Below are 21,480 nucleotides of genomic sequence, written 5' to 3'. Positions count from 1 at the left end.
GTACACAAAGTAAACACAAAATTCAATACAAAACACAATATGAGGCAATTAATGCACAGATGAAAAGGGAGGGGGACGTGGGGCTAAGGATAGGCAGAGGTGAAGAGATGGGTCTTGAGGCGGGACTGGAAGATGGTGAGGGACACGGAATTGCGGATCAGTTGGGGGAGGGAGTTCCAGAGCCTGGGAGCTGCCCTGGAGAAGGCTCTGTCCCCAAAACTGCAGAGGTTGGACTTGTGGATGGAGAGGAGACCGGCTGATGTGGATCTGAGGGACCGTGAGGGTTGGTAGGGGGAGAGGAGGTCAGTGAGTTATGGGGGGGTGCCAGATGGTGGAGGGCTTTGTAGGTGAGGATCAGGATTTTGTAGTTGATCCGGTGGGAGATGGGAAGCCAGTGAAGTTGTTTGAGGACTGGAGTGATGTGATGCCAGGATTTGGTGTGGGTGATGAGTCGGGCGGCTGCGTTCTGGACCAGTTGGAGTCGGTTGATGTAGGTGGAGCTGATGCCAAGGAGAAGTGAGTTGCAGTAGTCCAGTCGGGAGGAGATGAAGGCATGGATGAGTCTTTCAGCAGCGGGAGGTGAGAGAGAGGGTCTGATTTTGGCGATGTTGCAGAGGTGAAAGAAGGAGGTTTTAATGACATGGCGGATGTGAGGCTCAAGGGAGGGGAGGCTTGCGGGCCTGGGGAGATGGGGAGACAGTGGTGCCGTCGATGGTGAGAGTGGGGTTATTGGTTTTGCTGAGTGTGGCTTTGGAGCCTATGAGGAGGAATTCTGTCTTATCGCTGTTGAGTTTGAGGAAATTATGTTGCATCCAGGTTTTTATAGCTGACAAACAGGAGTTAATATGCAAGAGATGGGCGGGGGTTGTGGGGGGATTTGGTGCCGAGGTAGATCTGGGTGTCATCAGCGTAACAGTGGAAGTCCAGGTTGAAGAGGGGGGGAGTATCTGACCAAAGGGGAGGATGTAGATGATGAAGAGGAGGGGGCCGAGTACAGAGCCTTGGGGAACGCCTTGAGTGACTGTGGCTGTAGCAGAGGTGTGGTTGTGGAGACAGGATGAAGTGGGATCTGTTGGAAAGGTAGGAACGGAGCCAGCTGAGTGCAGAGCCTTCAATGCCAAGGTCTTTGAGTCTGGTGAGCAGGATGTTATGGTTCACTGTATCGAAGGCTGCGCTCAGGTCGAGGAGGATGAGGATGTTGAGGGAACCAGTGTCAGCAGAGGTGAGGAGGTCGTTGAGGACTTTGAGGAGAGCAGTTTCTGTGCTATGGAGGGGGCGAAAGCCAGATTGGAGGGGTTCAAGTAGGTTATATGCAAGGAGGTGGGAATGAAGTTGCGACGCAACGATACGCTCCAGGGTTTTTGAAAGAAAGGGGAGGTTTGAGATTGGGCGGTAGTTAATGAGAGAGGAGGGATCAAGACCAGGTTTCTTTAAGATTGGTGTAACAGCAGCAGTTTTGAAAGCGGAGGGGACAATGAGGAGTTGAAAAGATTAGTGAGGTAGGGGCAGAGAACGGGGAGGCAGGACTTCAGCAGGGGAGTGGGTCGAGGGAGCAGGTAGTGGGTTTGGAAGAGCTGATGAGTTTGGAGATTTCAATAGGGATGACCAGGTCAAACTGGGAGAGGAAGCAGTGTGGAGGAGGGGTAAGGAGGTCAGTGGAGATGTTGAAAGGAGGGGCCTTGGTAGGTGGTGGAGTAGATGCTGGGGAGTCGGGTACAGGGGATAAAGATTGATAGATGGTGCTGATTTTATCAGCGAAAAAGTGGAGGAATGAGTTGCAGAGATCCGGAGTAGAGGTAGGGAGAGTGTTGGCTCGAGGCTTGAGGAGGTTGTTTACTGTGGAGAAGAGGGTTCTGTGGTTTAGGCAGGGATCGGTGAATATGGAGGAGAGGTAGGCAGATTTTGCAGCAATGAGGGCATCTTTGTAGTCAGTGAGGTGGAGTTTGTAAGCTTCAAGGTGGACTGTGAGAGATGATTTCTTTGTGAGTCGTTCAAGTCGGCGACCAGTCTGTTTCAGTTTACGAAGTGCAGGTGTGTACCAGGGTGAAGATGTGTTGACAGTTACGGTTCTTGTTTTGAGGGGGGCCATAGTGTTAAGGGAGGTAGACAAGGTGGGGTTGAGATGGTTTGTGAGATCATCAGGTGAGATGGGGGTTGAGTCCAGGGGGAGAGTGGTGGAGAGCAGGTCAGAGAGATGGTGGGGATCAATGGATTTTAGATTACGGAAGGTGATTTCTCGGAGGAAGCGGGGGCGAGGTGTCGGAGAAGGGATGGTGAACCGTATAAGCTTATGATCAGAGGGGGAAGAGGCAAGGATGGAAGTCGAGTACCGGTTAATTTGTGGAGCAGACCAGGTCAAGGATGTGACCTTTGTCATGGGTGGGAAAGTTGACGTGCTGAGTGAGAGAGAAGTTGTCAAGTAAAAAGGCGAATTCAGATGCGAGCTTGCAGTTTTCTCACTAATGCAGTTTTGTTTCAGTTTTGATTATGAAATATGTAAATATCCAAGGAATTTTGTTGTTAGGTGCCTTAACATTGCTGAAAAACAATCAGGGATAAAATATCTACTCGTCTCTTGGAGGGGGAAGTGAGAAGAGAAAAGGCACGCAAAAATGCCCGACTTCCCACCTAGTAGAAGATACAGCCAGCAAATCCATCATCCACCCCACTAAACAACCAAACACAGGTTCATATCTACAGGGTGTCTATGGGTAAGGTATTCATAACCCAGGGAGGACCTGTAATTGATCCATTCTGCATTTCCAGGAATTTCTACTTATCTTAGCATGTAAATATAAAAATAAATATCCCAAGCATTTATTTGCTGTTTCCTTTCTCTGTACAACTATCTAATTAACATCAATTCTGTAATTTAGTTGAAAAATGCAGTATTCACAGTTCTGTAATAACTTGATTTTGGTCTCCCGCCACACAGCTTTGACAATTGTGACAAAAATAACATTTACGGGGAAAAAGCATTCACAAGACTAGAGTTTGAACTACTCAAGTCCATGAACTCCAAACAGAACAAAAGTTGTTCAAAGAAATAACAATATTAACATCATACCGACTGGAATTATATCAAGTCTAATATATTACCTCTGGGGCTGGTTTGTATTTTGTGTTATTGATGAATCTATTGAGATGAATGTGCCAATTACAGATGACTGTCCTAGAAAACAAATAAATGCTTTGTACTTCAGGTAGAAATTTGAAGAAAAGTGTGACAAGGCATCAATTTTTTTTTCTTATCATTACTAGCTCTTCATAAAGACACAGTTAAAGTCAAATTTATTCATCACATGCACCAACGAAGGCATAGTGAAATGAATTTGCCAGGCAGCGATACACTTAAATAAAACCACACAATAGAATTCAACATAAACATCCACCACAGCATTCTTCAGTGTGGTGGAAAGCAACAAAGTTCAGTCAATCCTCCTCCCTTTGTTCATCCGTGGTCGGGGCCATGAACCCTCTGTAGTCGCCGCTACGGATGGATGTACAGGCCCTCTCGTCAGGATGATCAAAACTCCGATGTCGGGATGGTCGGAGTTTTGATCATCCCAACGAGAGGGCCTGTACATCCGGCCGTGAATAGTGAAGATTAAGAATGCATAATTGGCAAGGTACAAAAGGTTCTGTAATAATACATATTGCAACAATGGTGACCATTACAAATGATCATAAAATATCTGTGTATCCTGAAATGCTACAAGTTCACAAAAGGAATTAAATGCTAAAATATATTTTTATCTATATTTTCTTAAATAGGATCACAACAGGGAATTTGATACCGAGGAATATTGAAGCTGATATTTTCTCATAGGAATTACTTTCCATAGTTGCTAACCTGTACTTATGGTGCTTGGTTGAACTGCTAGCTGTGGTGGTTTCCTCGAAATGGGAAGTTTGCTGAATCTGCTGCATTTTTTTCCAAGTGAAGAGGATACTGGCATACGGAGAACCTGCTGATAAATAAATAGAAAAATCAGTAACTGTAAAATATCACATTGAGATTGGCTGAGATACATTTCACCTTTTGCCTGGCCAAATAAATTCTTACCACTATCCAATATGCTATGGAGTTTTCACATCCCCGAGGCGAGTCTCAAATTTCATGCCCCTTTACATGCCAGACACCAGAGACACGAAGCAATAATCCAGAGAATTTATACCCTCCCCTCTCCCTCACACTGTACAGTCCTCCAAGGCACCAGAGTGAACTTCACACACTAGGACGGTGCTGACAATAGTTTAAAAAAATACTTGGTCTCCTGCTCATTTGGCAAGTCAGAATCTTTGTTTACTTGAGTCAACAGCAACTGTACAGGTGAAGCATCGTCCACAGATTTTCAATATCTGTATTCTAACAGGTGCTCCTGTTAATTTCCTATTACACTGACAAAACAGACCTCCAATCTTGCAAACTCTGCATTTTGAAATTAACATTCAATAATTCAAACCCCTAACTTGGCCTCATCCCTCCACTCCTCATTTATCTATGTTCCACATGCCCTTTACTGCCCGTCTTAAAGTCTGCCTTGATACTAAAAGTTTGGTCTTTCCCTAGCTCTCTGCCCCTCCCCTCATTTAAAGTACACTTTAAAGCCTACCTCCCAGATCAAGTATTGTCACATTCTATTTGGCCCAATCAACCTTTCTCTGATCATCCTCCCTTGAAGCACCTTGTGACATTTAAGAATGCAAGGTTAAAACAGTGGCATAGGTGGTAGAGCTGCTGTCTCACAGTGCCAGAGAACCAGGCTCGATCCTGACCTTGGGTGTTGTCTGAATGGAGTTTGCATGTTCTCCCCGTGACTGATGGTCAGTCAGCATGAACTCAGTGAGCTGAAGGGTCCATTTCTTTTAATCGGTCAAAACAATAACCTTTGAACTCGGATAAGGAGGGACAGTGAAGTGCTGTAATAACATACGTGATCTCAGTTGTGATGCAAATGCTTTACTACAAATGTACTTCAAACAAATTGAACTGTTGCAGAGAGCAACATGATCTTTGTGCTGTCATTTCAGTGATTACACAGTATTTGGGACAGAACAATTTCCTGTAAACTTCCTCTAAGTCACAGATAATGTCATCCAGTTCAAAAGAAGACACACAAACTTGCCTGTTGGGGTGACATCGTGAATGAAGTTAGACTATTAGGACCCATTATTGAAACTGGAATCATTCCCATTACACCTTGTAGCACTGGCTGAACAGGGGATGTGATAAAAAAAGTTGAACCTAAACACAAATCACATTTTAATTGTTAGTAGCAGGCCAAGTTGGAAAACTATATTTTTAGCTATTATGGTTTCAGGCAATTAACAGCCGATTTATGGAGAAGAAAAATTACAAATGGAACATCACCCAGCAGCTCTTTTTATCAACGAACTGGCCACTACCACCTGGTACATCATGGGTATTGACCCCCCCCTATTGAAGGGATCTATGGGAAGTGCAGACTAAGAAGGCAGGTAATATCAAAGACCCACACCACTCTGGCCACATTCTCTTCTCTGGTGCTACCATGGGAACGTGGAACAGAAGTTTAAGAACCATTACCTCCAGGTTAATTTACAATTTATTCCCATCAACCATCAGTTCTTGACTACCCTGCACAAGCCTATAACAGCACTGAACCACTGTGGACTTTGCACTATGGAGTTGCTCAATGTACTTTGTTTTTTGCATTATCATGGTCTAGTTTACTTAGAATAACCGATAACATGTTGCACGTTTATTGTTGTTGTTGTGTCTATTTTGCCTGTAACCCTGCAGCAAGTATTTCATCCAGTCTGAAGAAATATTCCAACACAAAACGTCAACTGTTCCTTTTCTCCAAAGATGCTGCCTGACCCACAGACTTACTCCAGCATTTTGTTTCTATCTCAAGAATTTCATTGTTCTGGTTCATATGACAAATTAACACTTGACTGTTGACTACTGTTCAGCTGAATGTCTTCATAAGAAATAGCAAAAGGAAGGAAATAAAAATTGACATGAAAAGCACAATCACAGCTAATCTTCTGTAATGTATTAGTTCAAACAGCATTTTGTGCCAAGGCATCAATATAGTTATTACAGAGAGTAGAAGTGAAGACAGAAGAAACTGCAGGGGAAAAAGCTTCCGGCAATCGCCTGCTATCTTTCCGCTTCTGACACTAGGCAGTTATCTTGCCTATTATAAAAATCTTTAATCACTGTCTGATTGAATTATACCATTGAGTATCTGTTTTAAATGGGTGTTTAACAATGTATTACCTACTTAACTTGGAAAGCAATAAAAATAAAAGTTGGCTACATCACAGCAATAACTCTGATCTATAAATGCTGTTAATTGTCCCATGATTACATCAATGCAATCACAAAGCAGGCAAGTGCTTTACTTCCTTTGAAGTTTAAAAAGATTTGACATGCTAATAACTACTTTGACAAACTTCTACAAGTGTACTGTAGGAAATACCCTGACGTTGCATCACGTCCTGGCATGATAATTCCAACACACAGGAACGCAAGAGGCTGCAGAGTAGTGGACTTAGCCAAGTCCATCACAGACACATCCCTCCCAGCATCTAGCATCAAATGAAATGCTGCTTGAAGAATGTCACATCTATCATATGTAGGAAGGAACAGCAGATGCTGGTTTAAACCAAAGATAGACACAAAAAGCTGGAGTAACTCAGCGGGACAACACATCTGAGTTCCCACTGAGTTACTCCAGCTTTTTGTGGCATCTATCATCATGGGTATGGAACTCTTATCGCTAGTTTCATTGGGCAGATGGTACAGAAGCTCAAGATTGGTCACCACCAGGATCAAGATCAGCTACTTTCCTACAATTATCAGCTTCTTGAACCAACCTGCACAACCCTAATCCTACCACGGAACACCACAGACCGCCTCTTGCACTACCAAGGGCTTGTTTTGCTCTCCTATTGTAATTTGCACTAATGTCTAGTTTATTGCAGTCTTTCTCCCTTTTCCTCTCTTGCATAATTCACGTATAGTTGGTGTTTTAATGTTATCCGAGTCTAAGTCTATGCATCTGTGATGCTGTTGCAAGTAAGCTTTTCATTGTACCTGCGCCTCACCATACGTGTGCATATGACAATAAACTTGTCGCGAGACTCATTACGTGCACTGATACCTTGTGAAAAACTCGAAGATACAGGCTGCCCCATGGGAAATACAGTGCTTGGCCTTGGAGGTGTAGATAAAGCCCGAGGAACTGATGTTGTTATGGTTGTAGAGGCAGAGCTGCTCGGTAGCAGCAAGACTTTTGCAGAACCCCCACGGTGATCCAAAATGAAAGCGTTACTGTTACTAGATTCATCTCCTTTCATCAAAGGTTGTCCTGCAGAATCTTGCACACAAGCCGCTATAAGAACATTGCTGGACTGCCCAAATGTGGTGGCAGCGGGCAACAATTGTACAAGCCCAGTGTCTTTTCTTCGGCCCCGTGGATTTTGAATGGACAGAGTATTGTTAGTCTGAGGTGGTGCAGTGACAGTCACGTTACTGGAGGTTATGCTTTGCGTGGGCATAGTTTCCACATCAGCACACACAACATTTTGCACACTGCTCTCGGGCTCCTCTGGCATTTCCAAACTACTCACAGCACTTTCCGTCTCTTCATTTCTCGTGCGCAAATTGTGCCTGGAGATAGTTTCTGTAACAGCAACACAATTGCTACTTCCAGCATGGCTTAACTCTTTGCCTTTTATGGGGGAACCACCTGGAGAAGACAATACGATTGTTGGCACATTTTCATTTGTAATACTGGACACAGCATTATTTAACTCTGTATCTGAAGATAATTGTTTGGGATCGTCACTAATAATTATCTTGAGTGTGACTATATTTGTGGGATCTACCTCCATGGTGCTGGAAGGTTCAGCATTTGAAACTTTAGACGTGGAGATAACCTCAGAGTTTGCAGAAGTGGCAGTGACAGTCGACCTGGGCATCATGTTAGTTGAAACACTCTCAGTTACAGGATTCGAGCCGGAGCTAACAAAATTTGGTTGTAAGGTTGTGACCTTATTCTCAGAGTTTGACTTGGAAGATGAAACGGAGGAAGAAACTGGCTCCATCCGATCAGGCATCTCTACGTCCACGGAAACCACGCTCGTTTTTACTGCATCAGATGTAAGAAAGTTCACCGAACTAGAACTTACAGCAGAACTATTTGATGTTTCTGGGAAAGAAGAAAGAAGAGCTTGAGACTGTGTTTCAGTGGCTAAAGCAGGACTTCTAGATACTCTTGACATGTGCAAAATATTTTGCTGACTTGCCACCACAGCAATAAAAGAATCACCAGAACTTTTCTGTACTGCAAAAGTTGATTGAACTGATGTTTCAGTACTAGTTGATGCCGGTACATTACAAACTCCAGCTCCAGTCTCAACACTTGTCTTTGTAGCTCCGAGTGCTTTGATTGCCGGCACTTCATGTTTAGATTGACTTGTAGCGGCGTTTGGTTCGTTCGTATCACAAATTGGAGATATATCACTAGCTTCTGAAGCAAGCCCATTTTGACTTACGATTATGGATAGCGATTCAGTTTTCTCACTCTGATTATTTAACTCTTCAATAGCCAGAGTATCCTCAGGGGGCTGCTGTTGCACAACTGGAGATTGATGTGTTTTTTCATTGCAAGCAGATGGATTCCGAGTCCTAATTTCCATTTCAGCAACATCCCCTGTTCCTAGTGATGTTGATAAAGTTGACTGGATTACAGCTGCAGATGTAGGAAGATCTGATACAGAAGTAGCTTCTCCAGTGCTCCAACTACTACTTCTGTTTCCCTGAGAGCTGGAACTCCGACTATCCATTGAAACCACAGATTTGTTTGCATCAGCTGTACTGAGGTTTGGAAGAATCTGATTTTCATTTATTTTGGATTTTGTAGTTAAAGTTGATTCTGTAGATATTTTGGTACTATGTGTTGCTCCATCATCTTTGCTCTTGTTTGTGTAACTATTTGGCTCATTCTCGGAGATTGTTGAAGGTAAAGGTACCAAGTTACCTTGGGAAACAAAAACAGATATGTATACTTATAACATAATATCAATACAATTGTTTTCAGTTATTAATTACAAATTTTAAAAGTTAGTTATATTTTGAAGATAAAGCATTTAATTATAATTTGAACAGATTCTATAAATACATTTGATTTTATAATTAGCAATAAAAAAAACCTCACCTAATCCCGCAGTTGGAAATGTACTAAATTTGCCCAGATATGCAGTATTTGCACTATTTTCCATTTCATTCATATTGTTCTGATCGGATGGTCCTTTATCTGAGTCTTCACTTTTTTTAGACTTGCCTAAATGAAAAAACAGACAAATGTGCCAAATTATATTAAAGAGTGAGCATATATTAAATATTGATTAATTTTACAACAAAAAGATAATTTCTTTATCAGTTAACCATATAGGAAAAATACTCACGCAAGTTAAACTCACTGAAATAGGTTATTCAGATCTCCATAAACCCTTCAATGCCACTTTTATATCCTTTCCCCATTGTTGTTTAGTTATATAACCAATCTTCTATTGCAATTTATAATACATAATATGCCAAATCAAACAATAAAAACAATCCTAATCTTGCTTTGATTTCTTAGAACAATTACCTGATTTCTGTACCTTTCTGTTACTGGCTACTGCTACTAGCAATGCTTTATCAGTATTATTATAAAAAACATTTAAGATTGTAAACATCTTTATCAAATTATCCCTTAACAGTCTCTGGTCAAAAACAAATGATTCAATTCTCTAAAGTCATGACATGACTGTCATAATTCTAACCTGCACACGGCCAAATTCCCTCAAAATGCTGGGACCCAAATTGGGGCCTAATCTGTGGTAATAAAGATTACCGTATTTTCCGGCAATAAAGATGCTCTTTCATACCCCAAAATAAGGCACGAAAATTTACCTGCGTCTTGGAGGCCGAAGGTTAGGTTGTTAGCCAAGAAATATAGACTTGGCTATCCCTCAGTACAGCAATATCAAGAACGACGTTACTGTACTGAGGGATAGTCAAGTCTATCCCTCATTGCTGGCAGCTGATGGGAAGCGGCTGTAAAGTGGGAAGTGGCTGTAAAAGGACAGCGCCGCTGGGGGAGGAGAGTTCCTTTCACTGCTTGTGGGGAGTCTGGCCCGGGCCAGCATGGCCTGGGCTGCACAAATTGGCTGGGCCGCCATGGGGTAAGGTTGCGGGTAGAGCAGGAGCGTTGAGAAGGAGGGAGTCGGAGATCATGCCAGCAACTCACTCACCGTTGCTGCGGCACTCCGGGTGCGGAGCCACTGAATTGCGGCCGGGGAGGGAAGTAGCTCGGGTGGCTGCGAGTGGCCGCCAGGACCAGACAGCGGAACCTGCCGCCACCTAAGCGCCTTCTACCGACCCGCCCGCCAATGTGTCCTTCGGCACAGGCGCAACCGGTTATGGTGGCGGTAGGCGGGTCGCTACTGGGCGGAAGGCTGGCTGCTCAGTCCCAGGCACTTTCTCTCTCTCTCTCCCCGTTATGTGATCTCCCTGAGCCAGGAAGCCAGGAAGTCCCCGTCCCTCAGACCTGAACCGCGCAGCGCGTTGTGGGACAGGTGAAGATGGAGGCTCCCCGGTCCTCATTGCCTTCTTGAAGGAGTTTCACATCTATAAGCTTTTAAAAAAAAATGTAACTTGCCATCTTCAAAGGTTTAAATACATCCAATTTCAGGACATTATCATGCAACCAATTTAAAACTGTACTAATTTGGTGGGTTTTTTAATTTCTACTAGCAAAGCAAACAATTTCAGGCTTCTTTGCATTAAATTTCATCAGCTGGCCAAATCGTTGTAAAATGTGTTACTATTCTGCATGCTGTTTACCACATTGTAAAGCAATGTCCCTCCATTAAAAACTATCCAACATAGATATTAGGCTAGCAAGTCTTCAGAAGAATGTTGTGCTTGCTACACAGTTAATGGAAAAGCCACATTCATAGATAAACATATGGAATGCACACTTTCTGATGGGGGTTCAGTACAAACCATAATCAAAGAGATCAAACAAAGCCTGAAATGCTGGATCTGACTCGGTCTGCTCCAAGATATCGTGAATAGCTTCGTCAGACATGTGGACTTCATCCTACAAAAAAAAATAATGAAAATTTCAGTTCGCTCCTTAGTTTGCACAAAACGTTCTTTTTTTTTTAATCATTTAGTTAGAAGACAGCAGTCTAGAATATGAATATTATTTTTACAAAGAAGAAATGATAGTCAAGGAATGTTTCCTTGTTTTATGTTTTCTCTCACTCTAGCATTTTCACAATATTCCCTATTTACACTCAAAATCAGGCTGCTCAGTGGCAAGTGCGATATTTCTGCAGATTGGTTCCTTGATCAATCATTCTGAAGAACTCTTATCAAAATGGCACTGCGGGCATTCTTCAATTAAATTTAAATCCAACATTTTTGAGGAAGAAACTAAAGGAACCTTTCACAACTCCAGTGGAATATGGATTAGTAAATTGAATTTCAAAAGCTAAATCTAATTTCCAATCACGATGAAAATTTCACTGCAATTTATAAATTGCAGCATCAAACTGTTTTTTTCCCCCCAAAGAGAACTTCCCCATTATTTTTATTGAAAGATCTTGTAAGCAATGTCCTTGATTCTATTCTTGCGTTTGCAAGCACAATGTCACATCTCATACACTAAATCTAATTTATTCAATATAATTAAAGACAGGAATAATTAGTTTATTTAATTAATCAACAATTGTGTTACATAAAATAATCAGAAGTATGTGGCAAACATGAACATTACCCCGAGGCCTAGGATTTCATCAATGGACTGATCCGGTGATGTACTACTACTGTCAGATGGCTTTGTAGGATGTCCAGCACAAGACTCACTATAAAGAGAAAACAAAAAGTTGCATTTAAAAGAAAATTGAAAGGCGATACATGATCTGCATCTGATTGTTTGGTATGGCTTACTTTATCAGACTATATATAAAAGAGTTGGATAAATTATACAGATTTGAAATGAAATGTCTCCAGATACGAGGAGGTCTACTAAATTTCTGTAACCAAAACATATTTTTAATATTGTGTTACATTATATTGATTATACAACACAAAGTTGTGTTTTTTTTTTGGATAACATGTGCTGGTACAATGTATCAACACCTGGAAAAAAATTGGAAAACTAGATTTAAATTTTTAGAATATTACAAAAACGATTAGTTAAGTTTAAAAAAATAAAATGTATGCATTAAATTAGATAGACCCTTAAACTGCTTAAGCAACATAATAATAATAATACATTTTATTTATGGGCACCTTTCAAAAGTCTCAAGGACACCTTACAGAATTTAACAAGAGTAAAAAACATATAATCGGAGTAAAATAAATAATAAAGACATCACCAATACACAAATTAAGGACAGAATTCGATCCAAAGACAAAAAAAATCAAAAACACAATGTGAAGAGAGAGCAGCGGCAGCTAGGCACAATTGTGTGCCTTCCACCACAGTGATGAATGCTGTGGTGGATGTTTATGTTAAAATTTTATTGTGTTTTTGTGTGTGCTCTTTATCATTGTATCGCTGCTGACATATCATTTCACTTGCACTTTTTGTGCAATGTGACAAATAAACCGTTATATTGTATTGTATTGTAAACCGCGCCAGCGTCCACTCTCCCTTCCGACAGCCATCTTGGACACAAACTAAAATAATCACTTACACACAAAAATCATCCCCCCACAATGGTCACCATCCCCAGTTCTCCCAAAGTCAGGCCTATTGAGGCCTCCGCTATTGCCTCTACGGAGGCCCGATGTTCCTGGCCGTTCTCGCCGGGTGCTGTTGTCCCGGCGTCGGGAGAGTCCTCTCAGCGGCTGGGCCACCTGGAACGGCCGCTTCCTTACCGGAGACCGCGGCTTCCGAAGCCGACAAGGCCGCGCCGGTTTGGAGCTCCCAGGCTCCCGATGTTGAAGTTGGCGCCGCCCGCTCCGCAGACCCGCAGCCCGGAGGTGTTGAACTCGGCGGTCACAGCTCACCGGAGCTCCAGCGCGGCGACCCAGGCAAGGCATCGCCCGCTCCGCTCCGCGATGGCGCTCCAGCGCTGTGCCGCCATCGAAGCCGAGGTGCTGGGCGGTCCCCGCCAGCAAACGGCGCTCCACGCCCGCTGGTAGGCCGCGAGGACGGGTCGACGGGGCATCCCGGAGAAAAAGCTGCCTCACCGACCAGGTAGGGACCTAGAAATATAGTTACCCCCTACCACCCACATTAAAAAGTCTATCTCTCCCACAAACAAAACACAGGACTCACTAGAACTACCAAAAAAAAAAAAGTGAATTAAACGTACAGCTGCTGGTTAGCAGCCGTTCCCCAAGCTGGCTCCTCCTGACAGGAGGACAATGCATTATAGACATCAACAGCAAGTTACGATGTGCGTACCAGCTCTTTCTACAAAGCACTGGTGCAAGGCTTCTGGAAACAATCTTAAAATACCAATCCAAATACCATCAACATTATATACATTAATGTCTTAACAACCATGTGAAAAGTGTTTCCACTGTATCTCTATACTTGACAATAGTGAGTACATAAGTGCACACCACGAGCGAGCTCACGAGTACTCCAAGCCAGGCCCTATTAAGGAGTCCTCAGCACGCAGAGTAAAGGCGCAAGACACGTCGCTATTAGCTGACGCCCGTGTCAGTGAATTCCCGACAAGCAGAAGGGCGTGAGACTCGACTAATTTAATTATTTACTAACCCATGTAGTGTATTTCACTACACTGTAATAAACTTAGTTTCCTTGCTACCTTGAAGTGAACTTTCTCCACAATGGATCTGAATCTTTGAAACCTGCTTGCATCATTACATTTTGGTGGAGTCAGCAAGATTCATTGAAAAGGACGAGAAGGACCAATGAGCTGAAACCCAAGACCTTTCAAGTCCCAGAGTGGACAGACTTGTTTAGAAACCCACCCCATAGTCCATAGTCTGATAACCATTTGATTCTGTATATCAGGAAAGGTTTATTCAGAAACCCGACCAGTTAAGATGGGCTGAATTGTTCGTCTATGCTGTACAACTCAATTAAAAAAAATAATTGGCTATTTAAATTCTAACATTCAATAATTTAATGATTACATTTGCAATGAAATGTGTAATCTGCATATTCAAACAATGCTTCAAGATTACAAATAATTTTTCAGAGTGTTTTAATTTTGTAACTATAATTCTGCAAGAATTGGGCAATCCCATAAAAAAATAAACTAGAGACAATATTGGCAGATAAAACTACATAGCAAGATAGAAATTAGATATCCCGAACGCTGCAACAAGTTTACATTACCTGTACATAACTTTGTTAATGTTTTCCGCAAGTTTTTCTAGAAGAGATTGATCTTTCAGGATTTTCTCTCTGGCGTTTTCGATGACTCTTTGCTACAGACAAAAATTGGAGACTAAATATCCAACATTAAAAAATAGTCTATATAAAACGTTAAAAAAGTGGCAATTTACTGACGTGAAAGGAGTGAAACTCAAGTCTATTCACTGTTCATTTGGCGTCCACGTGCATAGATAGCTAGTCATTTTCCCAAAATCCCATTCTCTACTATCCAATCCTAGTTTCTTGAAATGGTAGTGGTGGGCCTTTTTTTAAATTTGTTGTAAAATTTCAAACTACTTAAGACAGCATCTTGGAGCCAATTAAGTACGCGTAGTCAAGTCACAGCAGGTAAAGGACTACATGAATCTTGCAAAAAAACATTGACCCAATTGAACTTTCAATGACAGTCCTCTTTCTCTTGTGATGACTTTTAGTGATGTCAACTTCTTGTTTCCAATTAGGAATATATGCAAGAACCTAGGCATTTTAGTTTCGTGTCCTTTCGATTTTTTAGCCTGGATTAGGTTTAGACTGAATCAGAGATGTTGCCTGACCTGTGGAGTTACTCCAGCATTTTGGGTCTATCTTTAGGATTAAGACCAGCTGGCTGGCCATCAGAACAGTTTAGCATCTGCGTTAGGGTTTATGATATGATTCAATACAATATCATATAATCGTCATATACTTATTAAAAGTCTGATCTTGTACGTGTGCATGATGTGGTTGTCTTTACTTCAGAATCTTCGCAAAAACAATATGAGGGGGAACTTCTTTACGCAGAGAGTGGTAGTGGTGTGGAATGAGCTCCCAGTGGAAGTGGTGGAGGCAGGTTCATTGGTATCATTTAAAAATAAATTGGATAGGCATATGGATGAGAAGGGAATGGAGGGTTAAAGTATGAGTGCAGGCAGGTGGGACTAAGGGTAAAAAAAATTTGTTCGGCACGGACTTGTAGGGCCGAGATCACTGTTTCGTGCTGTAATTGTTATACTTTATATAATTCATATACTCTTAAAAGTCTTATTTGACGTTAAAGTTTTTTTTTAATCACTAAAGACAATTGAATTTTTAAAAATTGACATTCCCCCCCCCCCCAACTTCAACTGAAGACCGTCACAATGCTAAATGCTTTCGTTGTCTCTTGTACTGTACACTAATGACAATGACAATTAAAATTGAATCTGAATCTGACAATGGCCCAGCTAGTAGTGATCAGCTTCACTGAAGATTTCATCCTATATTTCACATTATTCGCGATTAAAAAAGCCCACTTTCACAAGATTTGTACTGTTAAAATCATTCCTGCTATCTTCCAACACACTTCAATACAATGTTGCGACACAGGAACACTGAACTTTTCATCTCACAGGAGGGGGAGGGCGAATTGCTATTGCAACACACAGGGCCAGTGCAATTGACATTTTTTTTAAAGCTGACTGCTGAGGGAGGTAGGGGAGTGCTGGAATCTTACGTTCGGGAACAGCTTGAGTTGGAGGACCACGCCTCCCGTGGGGGCTAAGGGTAGGGAACGGGTGTTTTGGGGGAGCAGACCCAACGGGTCTGCACTTGGTCTAGTTATTCACTAAAATGACCCATTAACATTTTCAGAGGAATCCACTAATTTGTTCAAGGTTTCAACAATTTTGCTTCCCAGTTTAAATGTTGCTACTGACCATCTTGAAAACACAATCGTGCATAATTTTCAAGATCACAAAGATTAACCCCTATCTAACAAAGGGAATAAAAATAATAAATAAACGTTATCAACTTCTCAAAACATCTTCTGCAAAGACAGTCAACATGTGAATACTTCTCTGGACACGTTAATGTCATTCTGTTGGCAATGGTGTTAGATAGAATTGCTTCTGAATTTCTGTACCTTATATTCTTAGTCTATCTATTCAAGCTGCAGCAATTCCATTTTAGGCAAGTAGGAAAACAACCGTTATATGGAAAAAAAGACACAAAGTGCTGAAGTAACTCAGTGGGTCAGACGGCATCCCTGGAGAATATGGTTAGGTGATCTTTGTTGTCGGAACCCTTCTTTAGACTGATACGTCCCACGAACCATTACCTATCCATGTTCTCCAGGGATGCTGCCTGACCCACTGAGTTACTCCAGCACTTGGCATCTTTTATTTGGCAAACAAGCATCTGCAATTCCTTATTTCTACACCTTTATATGACATTTATCTGGTCAACACTTACTGGAAAACTTTCACCAGCAATTTCAACTTGGCATTCTTCCACTTCATTGTATACACTTCTGGTAGCTGAATTCTGCACTGACACAAAGCCACTTCTTTTGCGAGGAGAATCACTAAAATCAAAAGGTGAAATTACCAAACCATGAAATTTGCACGGAATTGAAAACTTCTATAAGATTTCACAGAGAGGCATTAATTCACAAGACCCAGTGAATAATTTCAGCCAATTGGACAATAATAATTTAATAGTATTTAAGTCAATAATTATTAATAATAATTGTTAATAATTTCATTTGGTCTCCAGATCTGAAAATAATTTATGATTATTAAGATGTGAATCTACCCTTTGAAATACAATATTTGGCTGTTTACCAGCTGTCAAAAATGGCTGGTGATAAAATTACATCTTTATGTTAACCATTAATGAACCATATTCTGTGACTTCATGTCAGCTTGGCAACAACCTTGAAAGGAGATCCACCACGTGATCTTCAAATATATATAGACTTGGCAATAGTTCTGTTAATGGAGTTAACTGACATTTATCATTAAGAGGAGAGCACACAAAGGGAAAAATCAGGATGGTTGGCAAGAAACTGGTGGGAAAGTAAAAAACAAGGGAAAAAACTGCAGGTACTGTTAATGTAAAAACAGAAGACAATCAGCTAAGCCACATTTGTAGGAGGAGAAACAGAATCAATTTTTCAGGTTGGTGTCAAAATGGGAATGAAGCTAAAGCAGCTCGTTAAACTGTAGGAAGAGTGGAGGACTGACATGGAAGTACATAGACAGAAGAACATTGATAAAATAATGTGGGAGCTGTGGAATGTTCAGCAGGAGCACTTGCCCAATAGATTAGGCTGGGCACATCCTCCACTCCCAGAGGAAAAATGAGAAATAAAACAGGAAAAAGATGAGCCAATATCACACGATGGATGACACACAGAATGAGAAATTAAGTAACCTGAAGTTATAGAATTCAATATCAAGTCGAGAAGGCTGTAATGTGACCAGATAGAAGATGAGATCCTGCTTCTCAAGCTTACATTGGGTATCATTGTAGAAGTATAGGAGGCCATAGTGTGATGGGTCAGAGCAAGAGTGGGATGGAAAAGTGAGATGGCATGTAACAGGAAGTTCAGATTGAACAAGAGTGCTCCGTAAAGTTGTCACCCGATCGAATTTGGTCTCTCCAATGTAGTGAAGCTCAAGTTAGTTTTCATTTGGTGTCTACATACATAGATAGCTAGTCATTTTCTAAAATCCACTGTTTAAGATTTATGAAGGCAGTATCCCAGATTAGTAGTAACTGCCTGGTGTAGGCAAAATGATTACAATAAATAATTTGGGAGTACAGTAGTTTGGAGGGGATTCACATGTAGCAGTACAGATTTGATACAGCTATACCCAGTCTGTTGACATCCAAGTACATCCTTAAACAGTGTGGAACCCACAAAACTACTCCCTCAAACCAACTCCCTGACTGCCTCCCTGGCAAATATTGTTCCCCATTCATGCATCACAATGCTATTGTACGGCAAAAAAAAAAAATCAGTAAGCTGGGGGGGGGGGGGGGGGGGAAACTTCATGTCCCTCGCCATTGTTTGAGGTCAAGCAAACCTCTCTGGACCCATATGTTCAACCTTCAAGACAATAACAACCTTGATAACATTTGGAATGCAGAATTTGCGACTGTAATCATCAGAAAAATATTATGAAACGCATAACTTTGCCCTATCTACGAACATTTTGGCTTCTACACCTGATGGCAAAATTAGTGGTTTGTAGATTTACCAGCCATAAATGAAGATAACTGCTTGCTTCCACCCTACATCATTATTCTGTGTGATTTGTCACCTGCACATCAATTTTCCTATGCCCCATCTTTCCTTGTATTCTGCATCCTTCAAATTGGAAATTCATTTTGCATCTATTACCATAGTTTAGTCAGAATTGAGTGTCACCTCAACCTATTTGTAATGATCACAATTTTTTTTAATTAGTTCATCAAAACAGCACTGTTTAGTTTCCCTGTGTAGCACTAAGTTGAGATTCAAACCACTGCCATATTGGTCGACTAGAAAAATCTCACACCATGACCTGGTCCTTAAAGTACAATATGTTTAACACAAAACTGGATGCTACGATGACAGAAGTGAAGCAGAATTAAGATTTGCTTGGGTACAAAATTTAAACTTGAGTTAACCAAACCTAAGCCATGCACATTAATAAACAATACAAAATATCATTACAACCCTGGCATTCGTCCACATATTACATTTTTTTGAAGATGTGACAAAAATGGTAGATGAGGGCAGAGTTGTTAGATGTTGTGTACATGGATTTCAGTAAGGCATTCGACAAGATTCTACATGGTAGGCTGCTCTGGAAGGTTAGATCGCATGGGATCCAAGGAGAGATACCTGAATGGATAGCAAATTGGCTCCATGGAAGGAAGCAGAGGGTGATGGTGGAAGGATACTTCTTGGACTGGAGGCCTATGACTAGTGGTTCGGTGCTGGGCCCGTTACGGTTTGTCATCTACATCAATGATTTGGATGAGAACATACAGGGAAAGATTAGAAAGTTTGCTGATGATACAAAAGTGAGTGATTTTGCAGATAGTGAAGGTTGTGAAAGATTTCAGCAGGATCTGGATCGATTGGCCAGGTGGGCGGAGGAATGGTTGGTGGAATTTATTACAGAGAAGTGTGAGATGATGCATTTTGAGATGTCGAACAAGGGCAGGACCTACACAATAAATGGTAGGCCTTTGGGTAGTGTTGTAGAGTAGAACAATTTAGGAGTACAGATGCATGGTTCCTTGAAGGTCGTGTCGCAGGTGGATAAGGTGGTCAAAAAGGCTTTTTGCACTTTGGCTTTCATCAGAGTATTGAGTATAGAAGTTGGGAGGTCATGTTGCAGTTGTATAAGATGTTGGTGAGACTGCATTTAGAATATTGTGTTTAGTTCTGGGCAGCAGGTTATGAAAGATATTGTCATCCTTGAAAGGGTTCAGAAAAGATTTACGAGGATGTTGCCAGGACTAGAGGGTGTGAGCTATAGGGAGAGGTCGAGTACGTTGGATCTCTATTCCATGAAGTGCAGGAGGATGAGGGATGATCATTTAGAGGTGTACAAAATCATGAGAGGAATAGATCGGGTAGATGCAGTCCTTGCCCAGAGTAAAGGAATCGAGGACCAGAGAACATGGGTTCAAGGTGAAGGGGGAAAGATTTAATAGGAATCCGAGGGGTAACTTTTTCACACAAAAGGTGGTGGGTGTATGGAACAAGCTGCCGGGGTGGGGGGGTTAATTGAGGCTGGGACTATTCCATCGTTTAAGAAACAGTTAGACAGGTACAAGGATAGGTCAGGTTTGGAGGGATATGGACTAAGCGCAGGCAAGTGAGACTAGTGTAGCTGGGACATTGTTGGGCAGTGTGGGCAAGTTGGGTCAAAGGGCTGGTTTCCACACTGTATCACTTCATGACTCTATGATTCTATTACGGGACAAATGGTTATATATATATATATATAATAGTGTATTTACATGTTGATGTAAAGAACTTTGGATAACTATATATAAAGAGGCAGGCCTGCCTGTCCAGGTCTGGGAGAACTCATAATATTTTTTTCAAAGCCAACTAACACAAGGTTGCATACCATCAGGCTTTGGAAAGCAATCATTCTCCTAGGTGGAGTGTGCACAAGGACTCAAAAGTACCTGGGCAGTCATGGACAACGTTTGATTCTAGTAGCATTACAATTTTCCACCTTATTCTTAGAAGTAAACTTGTAACAGAATGTGAGTATATCTTTAACCTTTAAACATCCAAAGAAATTTATAATTATGCAATAAAAATCGAGTTAAACATATTAATATGACAAACAAAGATTCATTAAAATTAAACCGTTCCAGATTGTATGGAATTTAATTTCATACCACAAACTAGTGGCCATTTCGAGTTATGTTTGTATTAGTTGTTAGGATGAGTGAAGTTTTGGGTAGGAAGCCCCCCCATCCACAATTAGTCTCAAAAAGGGTTCTGACCCAAAACGTCACCTATCCATGTTCTCCAGAGATGCTACCTGAACGGCTGAATTACTCCAGCACTGTGATTTGTTAGATGAAAAGCAGACATTTCCAAGCAAATTAAATGGTCAAGAAATGAATGTCACTTATAATTATGAAAATATAAAGACCACTTGCGCAAAGGTGATTAGATTAGAAATGTGCAATATATCTAGTTATATATTGTGTACAATATTTAAAATGTTTTTTGCAGCTTATTAATTTACCATTTTCGTTTCCCTGGAGAAATATGCTCAGATTGTAATCTTCGATCACAAGGTCCAGAAACAACAACATGAAGAGCTTCACCTTAACGAAAAAAAATATTTTTAAAAACAACTGTGAAACCTGCACTGCAGAATGGAGATCAATCACATTATGATTTACATTCACAGTAAATAGCCCAATGCTCTTCTTTACTTGTCGAATGGAATTTTAAACTTATCTACTGATTCATTTAAACAATTTTTGGATTGCCTGGGTGCCTGCCTGGTGATGGTGGGAGCAGACACAATAATGCCATTCAAGAGGCTTTTAGATAGGCACATGGATATGCAAGGAATCGATGGATATAGATTATGTGCAGCCAGATGAGATTAGTTTACCTTGGAGCCATGTTCGGCACAGATATTGCGGGACAAGTCTGTTCCTAGGCTGTACTTTTTTTATGTTCTATGTTAATCACAAAGTATGAACCCCACCCCACATTCTTCCACCAAGCTGGTAGACGTTTCAAACACATAAACCTTTGCAACGCACCACCACAGATTTGTTAATGGAGGAAACG

At 41.3% G+C, this 21,480-nt stretch overlaps 1 protein-coding gene across 6 annotated transcripts in view; it reads right to left on the bottom strand.

The window, feature by feature from the left end:
* The window catches only part of npat (nuclear protein, ataxia-telangiectasia locus), a 41,753-nt gene that overhangs the window by 10,303 nt on the left and 9,970 nt on the right, over positions 1-21,480 (bottom strand). For 5 of the 6 annotated variants that reach the window (XM_055637021.1, XM_055637025.1, XM_055637027.1 and 2 more), the window contains 10 exons: positions 20,921-21,002; positions 16,620-16,731; positions 14,373-14,464; positions 11,826-11,913; positions 11,048-11,144; positions 9,213-9,338; positions 7,155-9,035; positions 5,130-5,248; positions 3,854-3,971; positions 3,100-3,172 (listed from right to left, as the gene is read on the bottom strand). In XM_055637021.1, coding sequence (XP_055492996.1) covers positions 3,100-3,172; positions 3,854-3,971; positions 5,130-5,248; positions 7,155-9,035; positions 9,213-9,338; positions 11,048-11,144; positions 11,826-11,913; positions 14,373-14,464; positions 16,620-16,731; positions 20,921-21,002 — 2,788 coding nt within the window. The remainder of the gene's footprint in view (positions 1-3,099; positions 3,173-3,853; positions 3,972-5,129; positions 5,249-7,154; positions 9,036-9,212; positions 9,339-11,047; positions 11,145-11,825; positions 11,914-14,372; positions 14,465-16,619; positions 16,732-20,920; positions 21,003-21,480) is intronic. The other variant, XM_055637024.1, reaches the window with a different exon arrangement.

This window comes from Leucoraja erinacea, chromosome 6, assembly GCF_028641065.1.
Source record: "Leucoraja erinacea ecotype New England chromosome 6, Leri_hhj_1, whole genome shotgun sequence".
Lineage (NCBI taxonomy): Eukaryota > Metazoa > Chordata > Chondrichthyes > Rajiformes > Rajidae > Leucoraja > Leucoraja erinaceus.
This window is presented reverse-complemented; position numbering and strand designations above follow the sequence as displayed.